At 37.1% G+C, this 13,751-nt stretch overlaps 1 protein-coding gene across 6 annotated transcripts in view; it reads right to left on the minus strand.

The window, feature by feature from the left end:
* The window catches only part of LOC5564403, a 297,528-nt gene that overhangs the window by 81,060 nt on the left and 202,717 nt on the right, over positions 1 to 13,751 (minus strand). The window contains exon 1 of one of the 6 annotated variants that reach the window (XM_021844322.1): positions 2,192 to 2,773. The exons of the other annotated variants lie outside the window; for them this stretch is intronic. Within the exon in view, the coding sequence (XP_021700014.1) occupies positions 2,192 to 2,224 (33 nt within the window). The 5' untranslated portion in view covers positions 2,225 to 2,773. Of the gene's footprint in view, positions 1 to 2,191; positions 2,774 to 13,751 lie in introns of those variants that run through there. 6 annotated transcript variants of the gene reach the window in all.

A 13,751-nucleotide genomic window follows, 5' to 3' on the forward strand; every position in this document is an offset into this window, starting at 1 on the left:
AAACAAGGAGTATTTTGTAAATAATGCTCGGGGTCTATGAGATGAACCAGCCTAGGGCTGAAAATCTTAATAATAAAGAAAAAAAAATGAAATGGGGTATTCGAAGCTTTGAGGAATCACTGAGTAAGTAGATGTGTTGTACTGAAGGTCAACTGTGTATGATAAATAAATCAGCGAATGGACAAACAGCGAATGAATAATCGCCGAATGTTTTGTAAGGCAATATTTTTTTCAGCTGATTTTAATTGAGTACATATTGAACTTATATCTTAAAATAATCATCAAGACGGAAAATAAAGTAGGCACATACAATCATCCTCGAATCCATCACCTTACAGCATCCAACTGATGCACTAGGGCGGTTCAATATTCAAAAATGTGTGAGAATTCAATCTCCCATATGTTCCTTACAATCCTTCCTTACTATAAAAATAGAGTTCTGTAAAATTTTCAGCTTTCTAGGTGGTGATTTAGAGGTAGCCCAAAGACAATCTAGGTTTATATGGAAATTACTGTGAAGAAATATTGAGATATATTCCAAACACGCTAGTACTGTAATGTAAGTACAAACTTATCATCCCATAGTAAAAACTCATTCTTCAAACCATAATCAAGAAATTTTCCGAAGAGAAAAATTCAATCCAACGGATAGCAGAAGAGATATTCATGAGTTTGTTTGCTATTATTTAGCTTAATATGGGATTATTGCCCTGTAAACATGTACAAAAATACCAAACAAAATAAGCTCAAAAGGGATTTATTTCTTCAGCAACATCCTTCATTAAGGTTTGAAGAATGACTTTTTAATATGGGATGATGAGTTTCTACTTACATTACAGTAATAGCGTGTTTCGAACATTTCTCAAAATTTCTCCATAGTAATTTCCATATAAATCTACATTGTATTTGGGCCACCTTCAAATTATCACCTGGAAAGCTGAAAATTTAACAGAACACTATTTTTATGGTAAGGATGATAAGAAGCATATAGGAGATTGGATTTTCAAACATTTTTAAAATTTGAATCGCCCTACTGATGCACTAATCCAATCAATGTCGTGTAATATCGTTATTCGTATCACTGTCCCATATACCGGAAATCCCATAAACCATGGGGCAACTATATGTACATTGTACAATTGGCGAAAATTAGATCCAAATCATACCACACGAGCAAAACGTTCCACCTCAATGTATCGAGCGATGATGCTCTCCGTTTGATTGATGACGACATTGATGGATTATAAAATGTCACCACCAAAAGCCACAATCACACACACACACGGGACGTGCATGGGAAAAGCGCAGGCCTGCGAGCTCTGTGATGATATTTGAGTGTTACTGTTTTTTTTTTCTTGCTGGAAAAATTGGTCTTTTTTGGAATGATGTTCATTGTGGTGTGACCAGTAATAAAGTGTCACGAGATGCGGCGACAGCAATTGAGCGAATTTCCGATTGCCATTTACAGGGAGTTGTTTGCTTGCACGTTTTACTGGACTATGGCCATAAAATTGCTTTGTTATCTTTCAAGGTAATACGGGAATAGAGAAATTTTATTTTCAAATTTTTTGTTCCTAATTGATAAAAACGTTTTTTAATTTTTTTTTTTGCAGATACTGCCATATATTTTCATAGTAGGATCGCGAGTACGTTGAAATTGCATTCACCTACGTTTTTTTAAGATGGATCAAGGTATAAGACCATCGTCTATAATAACAAATTCGAACTTTATTTCACATTTAGTTATCGCAATTCCCCTTGTTTTAACAATGGAATTTGTTAAAGTTTTGAAAGCTTTGTCAATATAAAATTACTTTTATGAAGCCGGATGTATTTTTACATGTATTCCAGTCAGCTCCTAAATAATTGAAAATAGAGTTGATAGGATTGAGAATCACTTCATGGGAAATTTGAAATGCAATGTCCAATGTCTTCAATGGCAAACAAATCTGACTCATTGCTAGCCAATTTCCGCAAGTTAGCAGATGAATTGGGTAAATAAGCAGCTATGAAAGTATAGCTGTATTTAAGCAGACAAACCTTAAGTTTAAAAAAAAAAAGGTTTCGAAAGACGAAGAAAAGAAACACCTATGAATAATGATAGCAACTCCACTACATGCTCGAATTAATGATTCTATCATTCATTCATCAACGACCAGAAAAAAAGTAGAAGAAGATTCAAATTGCTCACCATACGTGTGCAGAATGATGACACGTCCAACATGTTGACTGATATGGAGTTCAACCAGTTTCGAGTGTTCCGGAAAGATAAAACAACCACCTGATTGAAACACTGTGCTCCCCCAAACAGGCACTACACACTGTATCCAAGCACTCTTTTCACTAGATATTAGCACATGTCACCACTCCGAACCGTGTGCCCCTTGATATCCACGCACAAGAACTTCGGGAAATTCTGAATTCAAGGTCTTCGCCTAGCAACACGGCCGCCGTAGCTACAAGTCACCACCGATACAAATCGCACACCGTGTCCTCCGGATGTCCCCCAGGGGCAACTCCAGAAAAAGTCCTAGAGGAACTCTTCGCAGAAAAACCTTATCATTTTCGGGAATGCACCCACGAATCGTGACACCATGACCGAAAACTCTTCACACACGGCGAACAGCCCAGACAGAAAGCGTGGACGTGTACCGCGTATCGTCCCGCTGCTAGACGCGCGAGATCGTGTCAATGTAGGCACGAGGAAAAACTGAAACTGAAACAGCCACAGGCCGCGGCGAGAGCGCGAGACCAGGTCGCTAAGCTGAAATGCTAGTCGTCGGTTGGCTGGTATCCACGTTTAACTGAATTCGACGGCGGCGGCGGCATTCGATTCCGATTGAGAGGAAGAAAAAAAACAACGCGCAGACACACGGGCAGACTCAGCCAGGTGAGTGAGAGAGAAAATTCGGAATTCGCACGGCCGTGACTTGTTTGCGCACTGCGTACGGTACTAGGGTGCGGCAAAAGTTTCATTTTGTCAGATAACTTGGTAAGACTTAAAGAATGTGTGAAGCTTTTTCTTGAGGGATCTCAGGAAACAATGATGTGACTAGAGACCAGTGCTGGAAAAGTTCGCATCATGATGCAGCTCACGAGTGTATACCAACGCATAACAAACATCACAGACTCGGGAACTGGCTAGGTGTGAGTAAGTCCGCACCCGTCTGCTCAGGAGAACATGTCAAAAGAAGTAGCAACAAGCTCGGGAGCGTTTACTCGCTAGTAACCAAGCAAGGTGTAATTTATTATGGTTTTGACAGACAAATTAATTGTATTACCATCATATCGATCGTAAACTACTAGTTTGTAGTCAAAAGCCCTTGAAAACCATAAATCTCGGAGAGGAAGCAGCTTTTTTTCCCAAAAGCACAATATGACTCTGAACAGCTCCGAACACGTTCGCGAATCACTTTTAGCTTCAGTTACTCGGGAGCCGACAAATGCGAGTAAACCAGCGTTCTGACGCTCGGGAGCGTTTGGTTTTGTTTTTGTTCCAGTTCAGAAGAAGTGTTCGCTACTTTCCATCACTGCTAGAGACCATTTTGGTAAAAAATAGATTTTAGAGATTTTCCTGACTTCAGTAAAATTGTGACCAAGTCATTAGAAAGAGATCTGCACCTGGCCTTGAATCATGCGTATAACGACACCTATGCTAGCATTTGGCGGTTCAGCCCTCAAGTTTTCTAAACCCCAAGTGAAATTTTGGGACACCCTAGTACGTATGCCGACTTAGCCAAACCTACCGCCACCAATACCATCGTGGGAACGGACTCACAGCTGATACACATCGAACATCGAGCGGCAACAACAACAGCAGCAGCATAGAAAAGACGATCGCCCCGCCACGAAGGGGTTAACTGTATGTATGGTCAATGTCGCTTTGAATGAGGTATTCCAGTTTTCTAAAAGAAACGACGATGTTTCTGCATGCCGGATTAAGTCTTAACTGTACACACGGGGGTCTTGCATTACCAAGAGAGCCATCGCCACAAACACGTGCAAGTTGGAACATACACATTTTCGTGGACAGAAACATCAAAACAAACTTGTTCCATTCCATTGCTACCAACATGAACATCAAGTTGAGGAGTTTCAAGTTCTGAACCGGGTCGAGGAATCGCTGTAGCAACAACACACTTGAAACCCCGACCCGTCGTGTGTCGTTGAAAGTGATTCATCAAGAGTCTGGTTTATTTTTAGAACTATACATATCATTGCAGGTTGGACGATAGTGCGATAAGATCGACAAGTTCCATTTGATTTTTTGAATACAAATATACCAACCAACGATGAGACGATAGCAACCGAGTATCATTAAAGTGACCGTTTCATTTCGAACCCGTCGAAAGTGGGAAGCAACGGCAAGACGTTAAAGACAATAATGAAGAAAAAATGCGTTTGTTTTGATGCCACGGGTCTACAATGATCGTGGATGACGTCGTCGTCGTAGTCTTCTTCGTCGCTATTATGTTTTTGGATACACCACGCAAACTACTGACGGAGACGACGAATACGGCGATTCACGGGGAACACGGAAAGCATGGCTGAGTGTGTTTTTGTTGCCATGTTCATTTCTACTTTATTCGTCGCTTTGGGGTTGAACCCCGTTGGGACTGATGTTTTCAATCGTGTTTCAGGGTTGGTTATTTACATTCAGGTTACATTTCTCGCCCAAATTATGATATCGCCCTAAAAGCCATTGGTAACCAAATGTGTAGCTTGTTATTACTGAGCAAAGGAATGGATTAACAAGTTATTTAACAATGTTACGATGAAGAGAAGATTCTCTTCTATCTCCCAGAGGTGATAGATGTCTATTCATTTACTTAAAACAACGAACTACACACTCGGTTACCAATGGCTTTTAGGGCGAGATCATAAGTTGTGCGAGATTTCAAAAATTATTGCGCTATCCGCATAACCGTCATAATTTCCTACTTGCTTGCGTGTCATGCATTTTGCACAGTGTATTCTGTGCTATTTCGCCTTTAGCGTCTTTCAATCGATACCTATCTGTTTTTTTGCTGCTATTGTTCTACTTTGTCTGTGTCTGTGTAAAAAGCCTAATATTACCTAGTTTGGATAGTTGTTACGATTTAGAATAGCTCAGATCAAACTTTAGCATAATCAACTCGATATTTGAAACATAGTTGGGGTTGTGGGTGAGTAAAAGGCGACCCTGATTAGCCATGCGACATGTCCAAATTTGCGGAGCTCCATAGAGGATTCATTAAAAATGTCTTTAGGTGAAAATGAATCGAAGCCACACCTTCAACTTTTCTCCAGCAAGAGATCCATCGATCAAATCTTCAGTCCGAACTCTTGTTTGGTTGTTTAGATTTGTATTTATAAAAAAATAAGGTTTTACTTTCATTTATCTTCACCTTAAGTGGCCACGAGGTTTTCGTAGCAAAATCACAGAAAAATGTCCAATTCAAACATTTTGTAGGACAAAAAAGGTATCCATTCAATATCAGTTTTGTAATTCCTGGATTTTTCCCGGATACTCAAACATTTGAAAACGGATGACAATATTATCTTGCGACTTGATATTTTTTATACAAAATGTTTATATTTGGAGGAATTTATATAACTTACAAATTATTTATGATTAAATTTATAAAAGCTCAAAGGCTGTAAGCTCAAAACGATTTGAAATTCGAAAAATTTAGACAAAAATATACAATTTATTTGTCAAAATATCTAAAAAAGGTGTTGGAATTATACGAACAACTTTTTGCTCTGTGTTTCATAATTCACAATATATTTTCACAAAACGGCAAATTTGAATAGTCAACTCGCCAAAAAGCAATTTACTGTTCCCGTATAAAGCTATTTTGCCAAGAATCTCTCCAAGTACTCAGCAAAAACCTGCCCAAGAATACCTAAATGACCTTGCTATTTGTTTATATATTAAAGATCTCCCTAATTTGTCGAGAATGATAGAAGGTGAATTCACTGTAAATGTACAGAAATCCACTGTAAATCTGCAGAAATCCATACTAAATTAGGGGCCTCATAACAACTTTATCATAGATTAGGAACTATTCAAACTAGTAATAGACAAGGCTCCATCCTGAATCAGTACCATCGGTAACTCCAGAAAGTATCAATCGGAATTCTTAATAAATTTGCCCGAAATTGCAATAGATCTTCCAAGAATTTTGACATTGTTTTTAGTTCAGCTTTTCGCCAATCGCATACAAATCGACTACGAATTAAAAAAAAACATCCAAGGATCTTTCCTAGAATCCATTAAAAAGTTTATAGGCAATCTACCAACTACCTTTTAAGTGATCTCTCAAATAACTTTTGAAAAACTGGCCAATTACTGCCTCGATTCCTGTGGAGTTTGCTGCAAAGATCTTATCAAAATTTGCCATGATTCCAAATGGAAATCTATCAAGCATCTCACCAAGAACATTGCCAGGATTCCTTAGGTACCCTTCTAAGAATGTTGATGTTCTATAGAATCTCCTTTAAATTTGTTCAACATCTTTCCGCAATTAATCTATTAAGCATTTCACAAGAATTCGGTAAAAGTTGTTAAAATAATCTACCGAACAATTCAGTTTTCAGTTTTATTTCGGTTTTACGATGTACTTCCAAAATTTCAAGATATTGTCAACATTTTTTTAAACAGAAAAGTTTGCATTTACGCGAATATCCCTTTTGTTTATCAGATTTCAAACTTTTCCAAAATTTTACAAAGTTGCTTTGAAGAAGATTACCGTTTATGTCTTTTTATGACCAAAGTATTTTATTTCGTTTTGTAAATTTTAAAAAGAATTGGGCATAGTATTTGTAAAATCAAGTTTTTTGTCATTTCACTTTTTCATTCAAACTCCCAAAAAATGATATCTTAAAAATCCCTCGAATTGAATTCATTGTAAACTGTGCATGTCCCAATTTTTTTTATTACTTCAAGTCGATAAAAAATAGAGATATAGTCTAGAAACATTATTAGCGTATAGATGAAGTTGGACTCAATATAATATTCACAGGAGGATACTTTATATTAGCTTTATTTTGTGTGAATAGATCAAGATCACGGAAATGTAATATTTGACCATCAATTATTATTTCAAATTAAAAACAGTGATAGAAAATCGAATATGATCCTCAAAACCAATGTATCACAGACGCGTCCTTCAAACGCCGACTAAGGAAGAACAAAGTTGAATCAAGCCTGATTTGATTTAAATTTTCCATCAACAAGTTTAATGCGAGGTACTTTTGGCCGAATGGACATTTAGCATAAAGACAATTGGATCAATAGGCCGTTCATCTGAGCTATTATTTTAAAGTAGCTAAGCTAACTAAGCTTCTAATATTTTAATCAAACTTACAATGACACATTCATGATTCATTTTGTATTGGGGGTTATATTGGGTCGAATTGTCATATACTTTTTAATTAAAACACTTCAATGTCGCGCAATTATTGTCAAATAAAAACTTCGTGGCTTTCTAAAAACCTTATGCCGAAGTAAATCAAAAGTGCCAAGAAGAGGATCCAACTCCCCACGTTTCTTTGATTTCATGAGCGATTCAATGAAAACTAAATTCTCCGAAGCATTTCTGTATTATGTATTAATCCATGAAAATATGTTTTTTTTTTTTTTTTTTTTTTTTTTTTTTTTTTTTTTTTTTTTTTTTTTTTTTTTTTTTTTTTTTTTTTTTTTTTTTGTATGGTATTCAGTTGGAGCTGCCTGACAGCTTAACTTGTCAAGGCTGAACCCTCGGTCTGGCTTTTGCCAAGTTTCACCTCTACCAGGACCAATACTCAGACGGACTAGGCAATGGCGCCCACATGAAAACTGTTTTTTATTAGTATTGTGACGTGGTAGTTTTTGAAAAGTACCCATATTCCCTTGCTTCTGAGAAAAGGAAGCATTATGAAAATCAGCAGCTCCATTAGAATTTGTTTGAAATAGTAGTGCATTACTAATACTGTCTAGTCGAAATGGTTTTGAATAATTTGTCATTCAAGTGCTATTCTGATTACTCCTGTCTTTTACGTTAGATTAGAGTCTTAAATGTCAAGTGTCGTCAAGTCTTAACAAAATTAGGCTGTTTAGTAGTAGTTCTAGTCAATTTCATGTTTTGTTGTTAAAAGTATTTATTGTTCATTACGTTCATATATCCTTAAAGGAAAAGTCGCTTTCCTTGTCTGTTCAACAATTTTTCGAAACTAGCAAGTGTACCCTAATGATCGATCTCAGCGTCTTACTTTCCATAGTCATTTTTATAGTGAATATTGAAGAGTAAAGTTACCTTAGGCTTCTATTACAGTCTCCTACAAGATTCACTTTTCGGTGGCAAATGCAATGCTTCACAACGCCTACTTTCTACTTGTAAATTTTGCGAAAATGAAGCTGGAATTAGATTATTTATACCGCTGTTACAAAAGAGGTATTTCTTATTATGGCAATGTAAAAAACATATTAAAATAAGATTGTTGCCACTTATTTCTACTCAGTGAATCTACTAGTCATTTTCCTAAGAGTTCCTAAGTATTCCCTACGTCGTATATGATAACGATGTATCTAGCTAGCTAATAGTAAGAGTGGCTACGGATCATTCTGGTTAGCTAAAGGCAAACTGAACGCCACCAATAGTATTAATGTCCACTTCGAATAGATTAATTATTTGAAATGGGCATCAATTCTATCAATGACGCAGAATGTCCGTTGGATCACATCCGAGATATTATTGCGTCTATGCCATATGAATTATGACGCGGCTTTAAGCAAAAAATGCCAAAATGTGATACCACCACTACAGGTTACGCCTTTGGTTTCCATCATATGGGCTAATGGATTATGCCCTCCCATCGCGGCAAGGTCGCATAACCAAGGGGAAGGATTAATCCATGAAAATATGTTTTGGAAACATTCTCAGAAAGCTTCGGAAGTGATTCTTTCAAAATTTATTCCTAGAAACAATTGATAATATAAATTCATAAAAGATGCCTAATTACATGTATAAGAATTAAGGAAGTATACTCTACCCAAGGTCTACCCGGCCATTTTTAAAGGTTTGGTTTGCAAATAAAGAATGTCCCAAGAAGTATGATAAGTTTCATTCTCAAAGAGAATATTACATGATTATCCTTTGTTTTGCGTTGGTGTGTTATGTACTTATATTATAAAGAGCTAATGTGCTTCATACTATAATGGTTGGGTAAATAAAACGAATTTTGAAGAGAATAATAAGGATGCATATTTTAAAACGTAGTTTTCGACAATAGCAGACAAACATTTAATAATACACTACAAGACATAAAAATTTCTTTTAAATAAAAATGCAAGAGATTTTCAAAGCGAATACTAAACATTTAAAGCTTTAGTTTTACAATAAAGAACTTACACCATAACTTAGATACTATTACGAATTCCTGGCACTCCATGAAAGATTACCTTTTTTCACAAGAAAACCATAAACCAGAGTTTCGATACTGATATGAAGTTTAATTAAAACTTAGAATAAATTGAAAGAAAGAAGGCCGATTCATAATTTTTGCTCGAAAATTTAGCTCAAAAAAATTGAAAAAAGTGACTTTTTGACGAAAAAAGTGACTTTAGTTTAAATGACTTCAAAAAAGAGACTTTAAAGTGACTGGCTTTAAAAAAGTGACCAAGTCACTAAAAAGTGACTCGCTACCAGCCTTGTGTACACACATTTTGTTATTATCTTGTTCTTATGTTGATAATAAATTATTCAGTCGTTACCCGAGCAGAAGAAAATAACTACTGAATACCAAATAGAGGTATTCCATACCAGATAATTTCCAATACCTACAACCTGAATGAGGTATGAATGAGCCCTGCATAAGAGGTAAAATACCTCAAATAATACCTTCTGCATATTCTACAAATACCAAGCTCATAATTAGATCAGGTATTGTAATACCTAAATAATACGTGATGGATTTTCATATAAAAGTGATTTTTTTCAATAATAGTTCAATACCTATCGTTGAAGTATTTTTAATTGTTTTAAACATTTTTTTCAAATACCATTATAATACCAAAAGGCGCCGTCCATAAATTACGTAACGCTCTAGGGGGAGGGGGGGAGTAGGCTCAAGCGTTACGGCTCATACAAAAAGTTGAAATTTTTCATACAAAAAGCGTTACGGACGGGGGGAGGGGGTCAAAAAATTTCAATTTTAGCGTTACGTAATAAATGGACGCTCCCAAACGAGGTATTGATAACTGAACAATACCTAATTATGGTATGATACCAAAATAGGGTATGCATAAGTTATTGCGAATTATTCTTTCCTCCTCGGGTATTATTACATAACTGATTCATTTTCTGCTTTTCTCCATTTACTTATTTATAAATCCATCATATGAGACAACTAATTGTTATTATTTTTTTAAGATATAAGAATCTTCGTTAACGGTGAAAATGACGATGTCGTTGACGTTGAATCAACGCTGCACGTTACGTTAAGGCCGCACGGGACGTCATCATAATCACCCTATCCATTTCAAGAAGCAAATCCCAAGAACCACTTCATATATCGATGCGAAAAAGTATCACTATGATTCTATATATGTAGTGCACAACCCGATACATTTTCAGCTTCATCGGTTCACTAAAACTCGAGATTTGCTTCCACAAAGTTTTGATGATTATTGTTAGAGTGAGACGAAAGATAGGAAAAATAACACGGTCTCCCGTGTCCCCTTAACGTTATCGCAAAATCCATTTTTGCAATTTCTCATCGTAATAGGCTGTTTTTCATCACGCCAATATGTCATGAAACGGTCTACTTTCCTGTATTGAAGTTTACAGTGCGGGAATAGTCATTACGCAACTGAAACCGGTGCTGTAATGATTCATTACGCAACGCTTTCTCATTACGCAACTATTTTGAGTTTTGTAATGAACCATAACACCACTATTTTTCAGAAATTGTAAAATCATGGTGAATACATTCCGATGTAATTTCTGATACCTTCAAGTGGTCTTCTACGAAATTGCAAAAATGTTGTACGTAACTCTTTGCAGAACTCGATTTTTACAGCATTCGTCGCAATTATCCTACTCGGCAAGCCTCGTAGAATAAATTCACGACTCGTGCTGTAAAACTCATAATTCTGCAACTTGTTCCGTAAACTACTATTTCCAAACGATGAACGCAAGCTTCGTTAACGTTACAGGTTAACGTCAACGAATTAACGAAACGGCGAATTAACGAAACATCCCTGATATGAATATATAAATTACTTTACTTTGGCTAGCTCTACGTCCTTCAAGACATGACCTGCGCCACAATGTTCCGCCAACTCGGTCCATGGCTGCTAACCTCCAATTTCTCGATCGCCCCACACTTCCAAGATCCTGCTCCAATTGGTCAAACCACCTAGCTCGTTGCGCTACCCTTGTCTTGTAATCTCATAACATTTGCCGTTCTTCAGAAATATACCGACAGAAAAAATGTTTGGCGAGATGGCTAATAGTGAACATCATAAATTTTCTCTTTTTCAAACTAAGGTTATTCTGTTTAGTCATTGGATTATACCAAATTATTTCACGCATAAATTTGACATATTTGCCAACTCCCCCGTGTCAGTTTTGAAATGCTTGAGACGCTTTCCACAATTCCTTCCTCATATTTGGAATTAGTTATTAGAATGAACTTAATGTGGGTTTTCAATTGGTATCATCTTCTTCTTTTTTCTGGCATGACGTTCAGCTTCTCGGCTCAATGTTCATATTAGTAGTCCCACAATGATTAACGGAGAACATCTTCACCAATTGCCAAACAAACTCGATGCCCTAGAAAGTAGAAGAATTTTCTAACCCGAAAAGATTCTCGAACGGCGGGGTTGAAAACCGCGACACTTAGCTGTGGTCTTGCTGAGCGTTAATCTCGACAAATATTACACTCAAGCAGCAAATATACTATTTAAATACATACAAATCCCTTATAAAAATTCGTCACGAGAAATCGGATTGAAATTCATTTGTTTGTCGTATGAAACCAAGAATTTAAAACAAACACTGTATTCACTGTAACCTGGAATCGAACCTAGGACCATGCGATAGACAGGCCCGTGCCAATCGACGCCTTGATATGGAGCGATATTTTAACATACATAGAGCGTTCGTATTGCAATAATCGTTCCATCCTTCATAAGGCAAAATGTATGAATTCCGATATCCCAGTTCGCTGCGTGTAGGGCTCTTGTGAACCATTCAGTTTTGATATTCACATCGCAAAAAATCCGTGAATGTTTATTTTTGGTGCATTTCGGAAGTGGCATTCCGAGAAATGGGTCATTCCGGGAAACGGCATTGGAAATGGCATAGAATCGAAAAGATGGTTTGTCTTATGTTACAATAAGCGTGGTTTCCAAATTGGAGATTGGTGAGTGGATTTTGAGATTTCCGAATAATTCTTGGGATTCTATTGTGGATCCTAAAGAGACTTTGGAAAACCTTGAACGAAAACAAGACAGACACACACCACCCACTGTTTGGCGCCGATCACTGTGTGTCAACACTTGTAACATTCGCTGACACACTCTCATTCTGATCGCGATACAGAGGTGAATATTTTCCATTTTCTGTGCTGCTTTGATTGCAAAAGGGGTGTTCGATGATCCAATAGATTATAATTAGGTTGTTAAAGGCTGCATTATCAGAAAAAATGAATGTTCTTACCAATTTTATGCAAAACATAAATCATCCGCAGTCTGTGAGAGTTGCTGCTCTTGAGCGCTCTTGTGCCACGCCATTTCAATTTTTTTATTAGTGATTCGATAATCCGGAGGATTCGATTATCCGGAGTGAAACAAAATCGATACACCGGATAATCGAGTCCGACCTGTATTTCAATGATGATCCTTTGATATCAGTGTAAATCTTGGGATTTCGATTTCAGTGTGGATTCTGGATTTCCAGTGTGAATCCTGGGATTTCACTGGAACTGTAATGTGAATCACATAATTTCAGCGGATTGCGTCAGGGATCCTCGGTTTCCAGTGTAGATCTTTAGATTCCCGTTTAGATCCTGGTATCCCAGTAAGGATTCTCGGATTCGGGTGTGAATCCTAGTGTTCCAGGGTAAAACCAGAGTAAACCTAGAATTGATTCCTGGGATTACAGTGTAGATTTTCCAGTGTGGATACTAGTATTCCAGTGTGGAACCTAGGATTCCGGTATTGATTCTGCCATTTCAATGTGAATCCGTGGATTTAAGTGTAAATCCAGGCATTCTAGTGTGGATTCTTGGATTCCAGTATGGATCCTAGAATTTCAATGTATATCCGAGGAAACCAATGTGGATTCTGGGATTTCATTGTAGATCCTGGGCTTACAGTGTGGATTCTTAAAATTCAATACGGATATTGGGTTGCATGGGTTGGTTTCGGAATTGCACTGATGATACTGGGATTCCGATGTGGGTCCTGTAAATTCATTGTGCTTCCAAGAACTCCAGTGTGGACCTTGGAATTGCAGTGTGGATTTTGCTATTTCAGTGTGGATCCTGGGATCGGAACAAAGGTTTCCAAGGATTCCCCGTGTGGATATTGGGATACCAATGGAGATTTAGAGTTTCCAGTGGTATTAAAATGCGGATCCTGGGATTCCAAAGTGGATACTATGGTTGGAGTTTAGATCCTAGTAGCAATGGGATTCCAATGTGGATCTTTGGATTCTATTTGGGATCCTGCGATTCCAGTATGAATCGTTGGAATCCAGTATGAATTCTGGGAATCTAGTGTC

The sequence above is a fragment of the Aedes aegypti genome, chromosome 1, assembly GCF_002204515.2.
Source record: "Aedes aegypti strain LVP_AGWG chromosome 1, AaegL5.0 Primary Assembly, whole genome shotgun sequence".
Taxonomy (NCBI): Eukaryota; Metazoa; Arthropoda; class Insecta; order Diptera; family Culicidae; genus Aedes; species Aedes aegypti.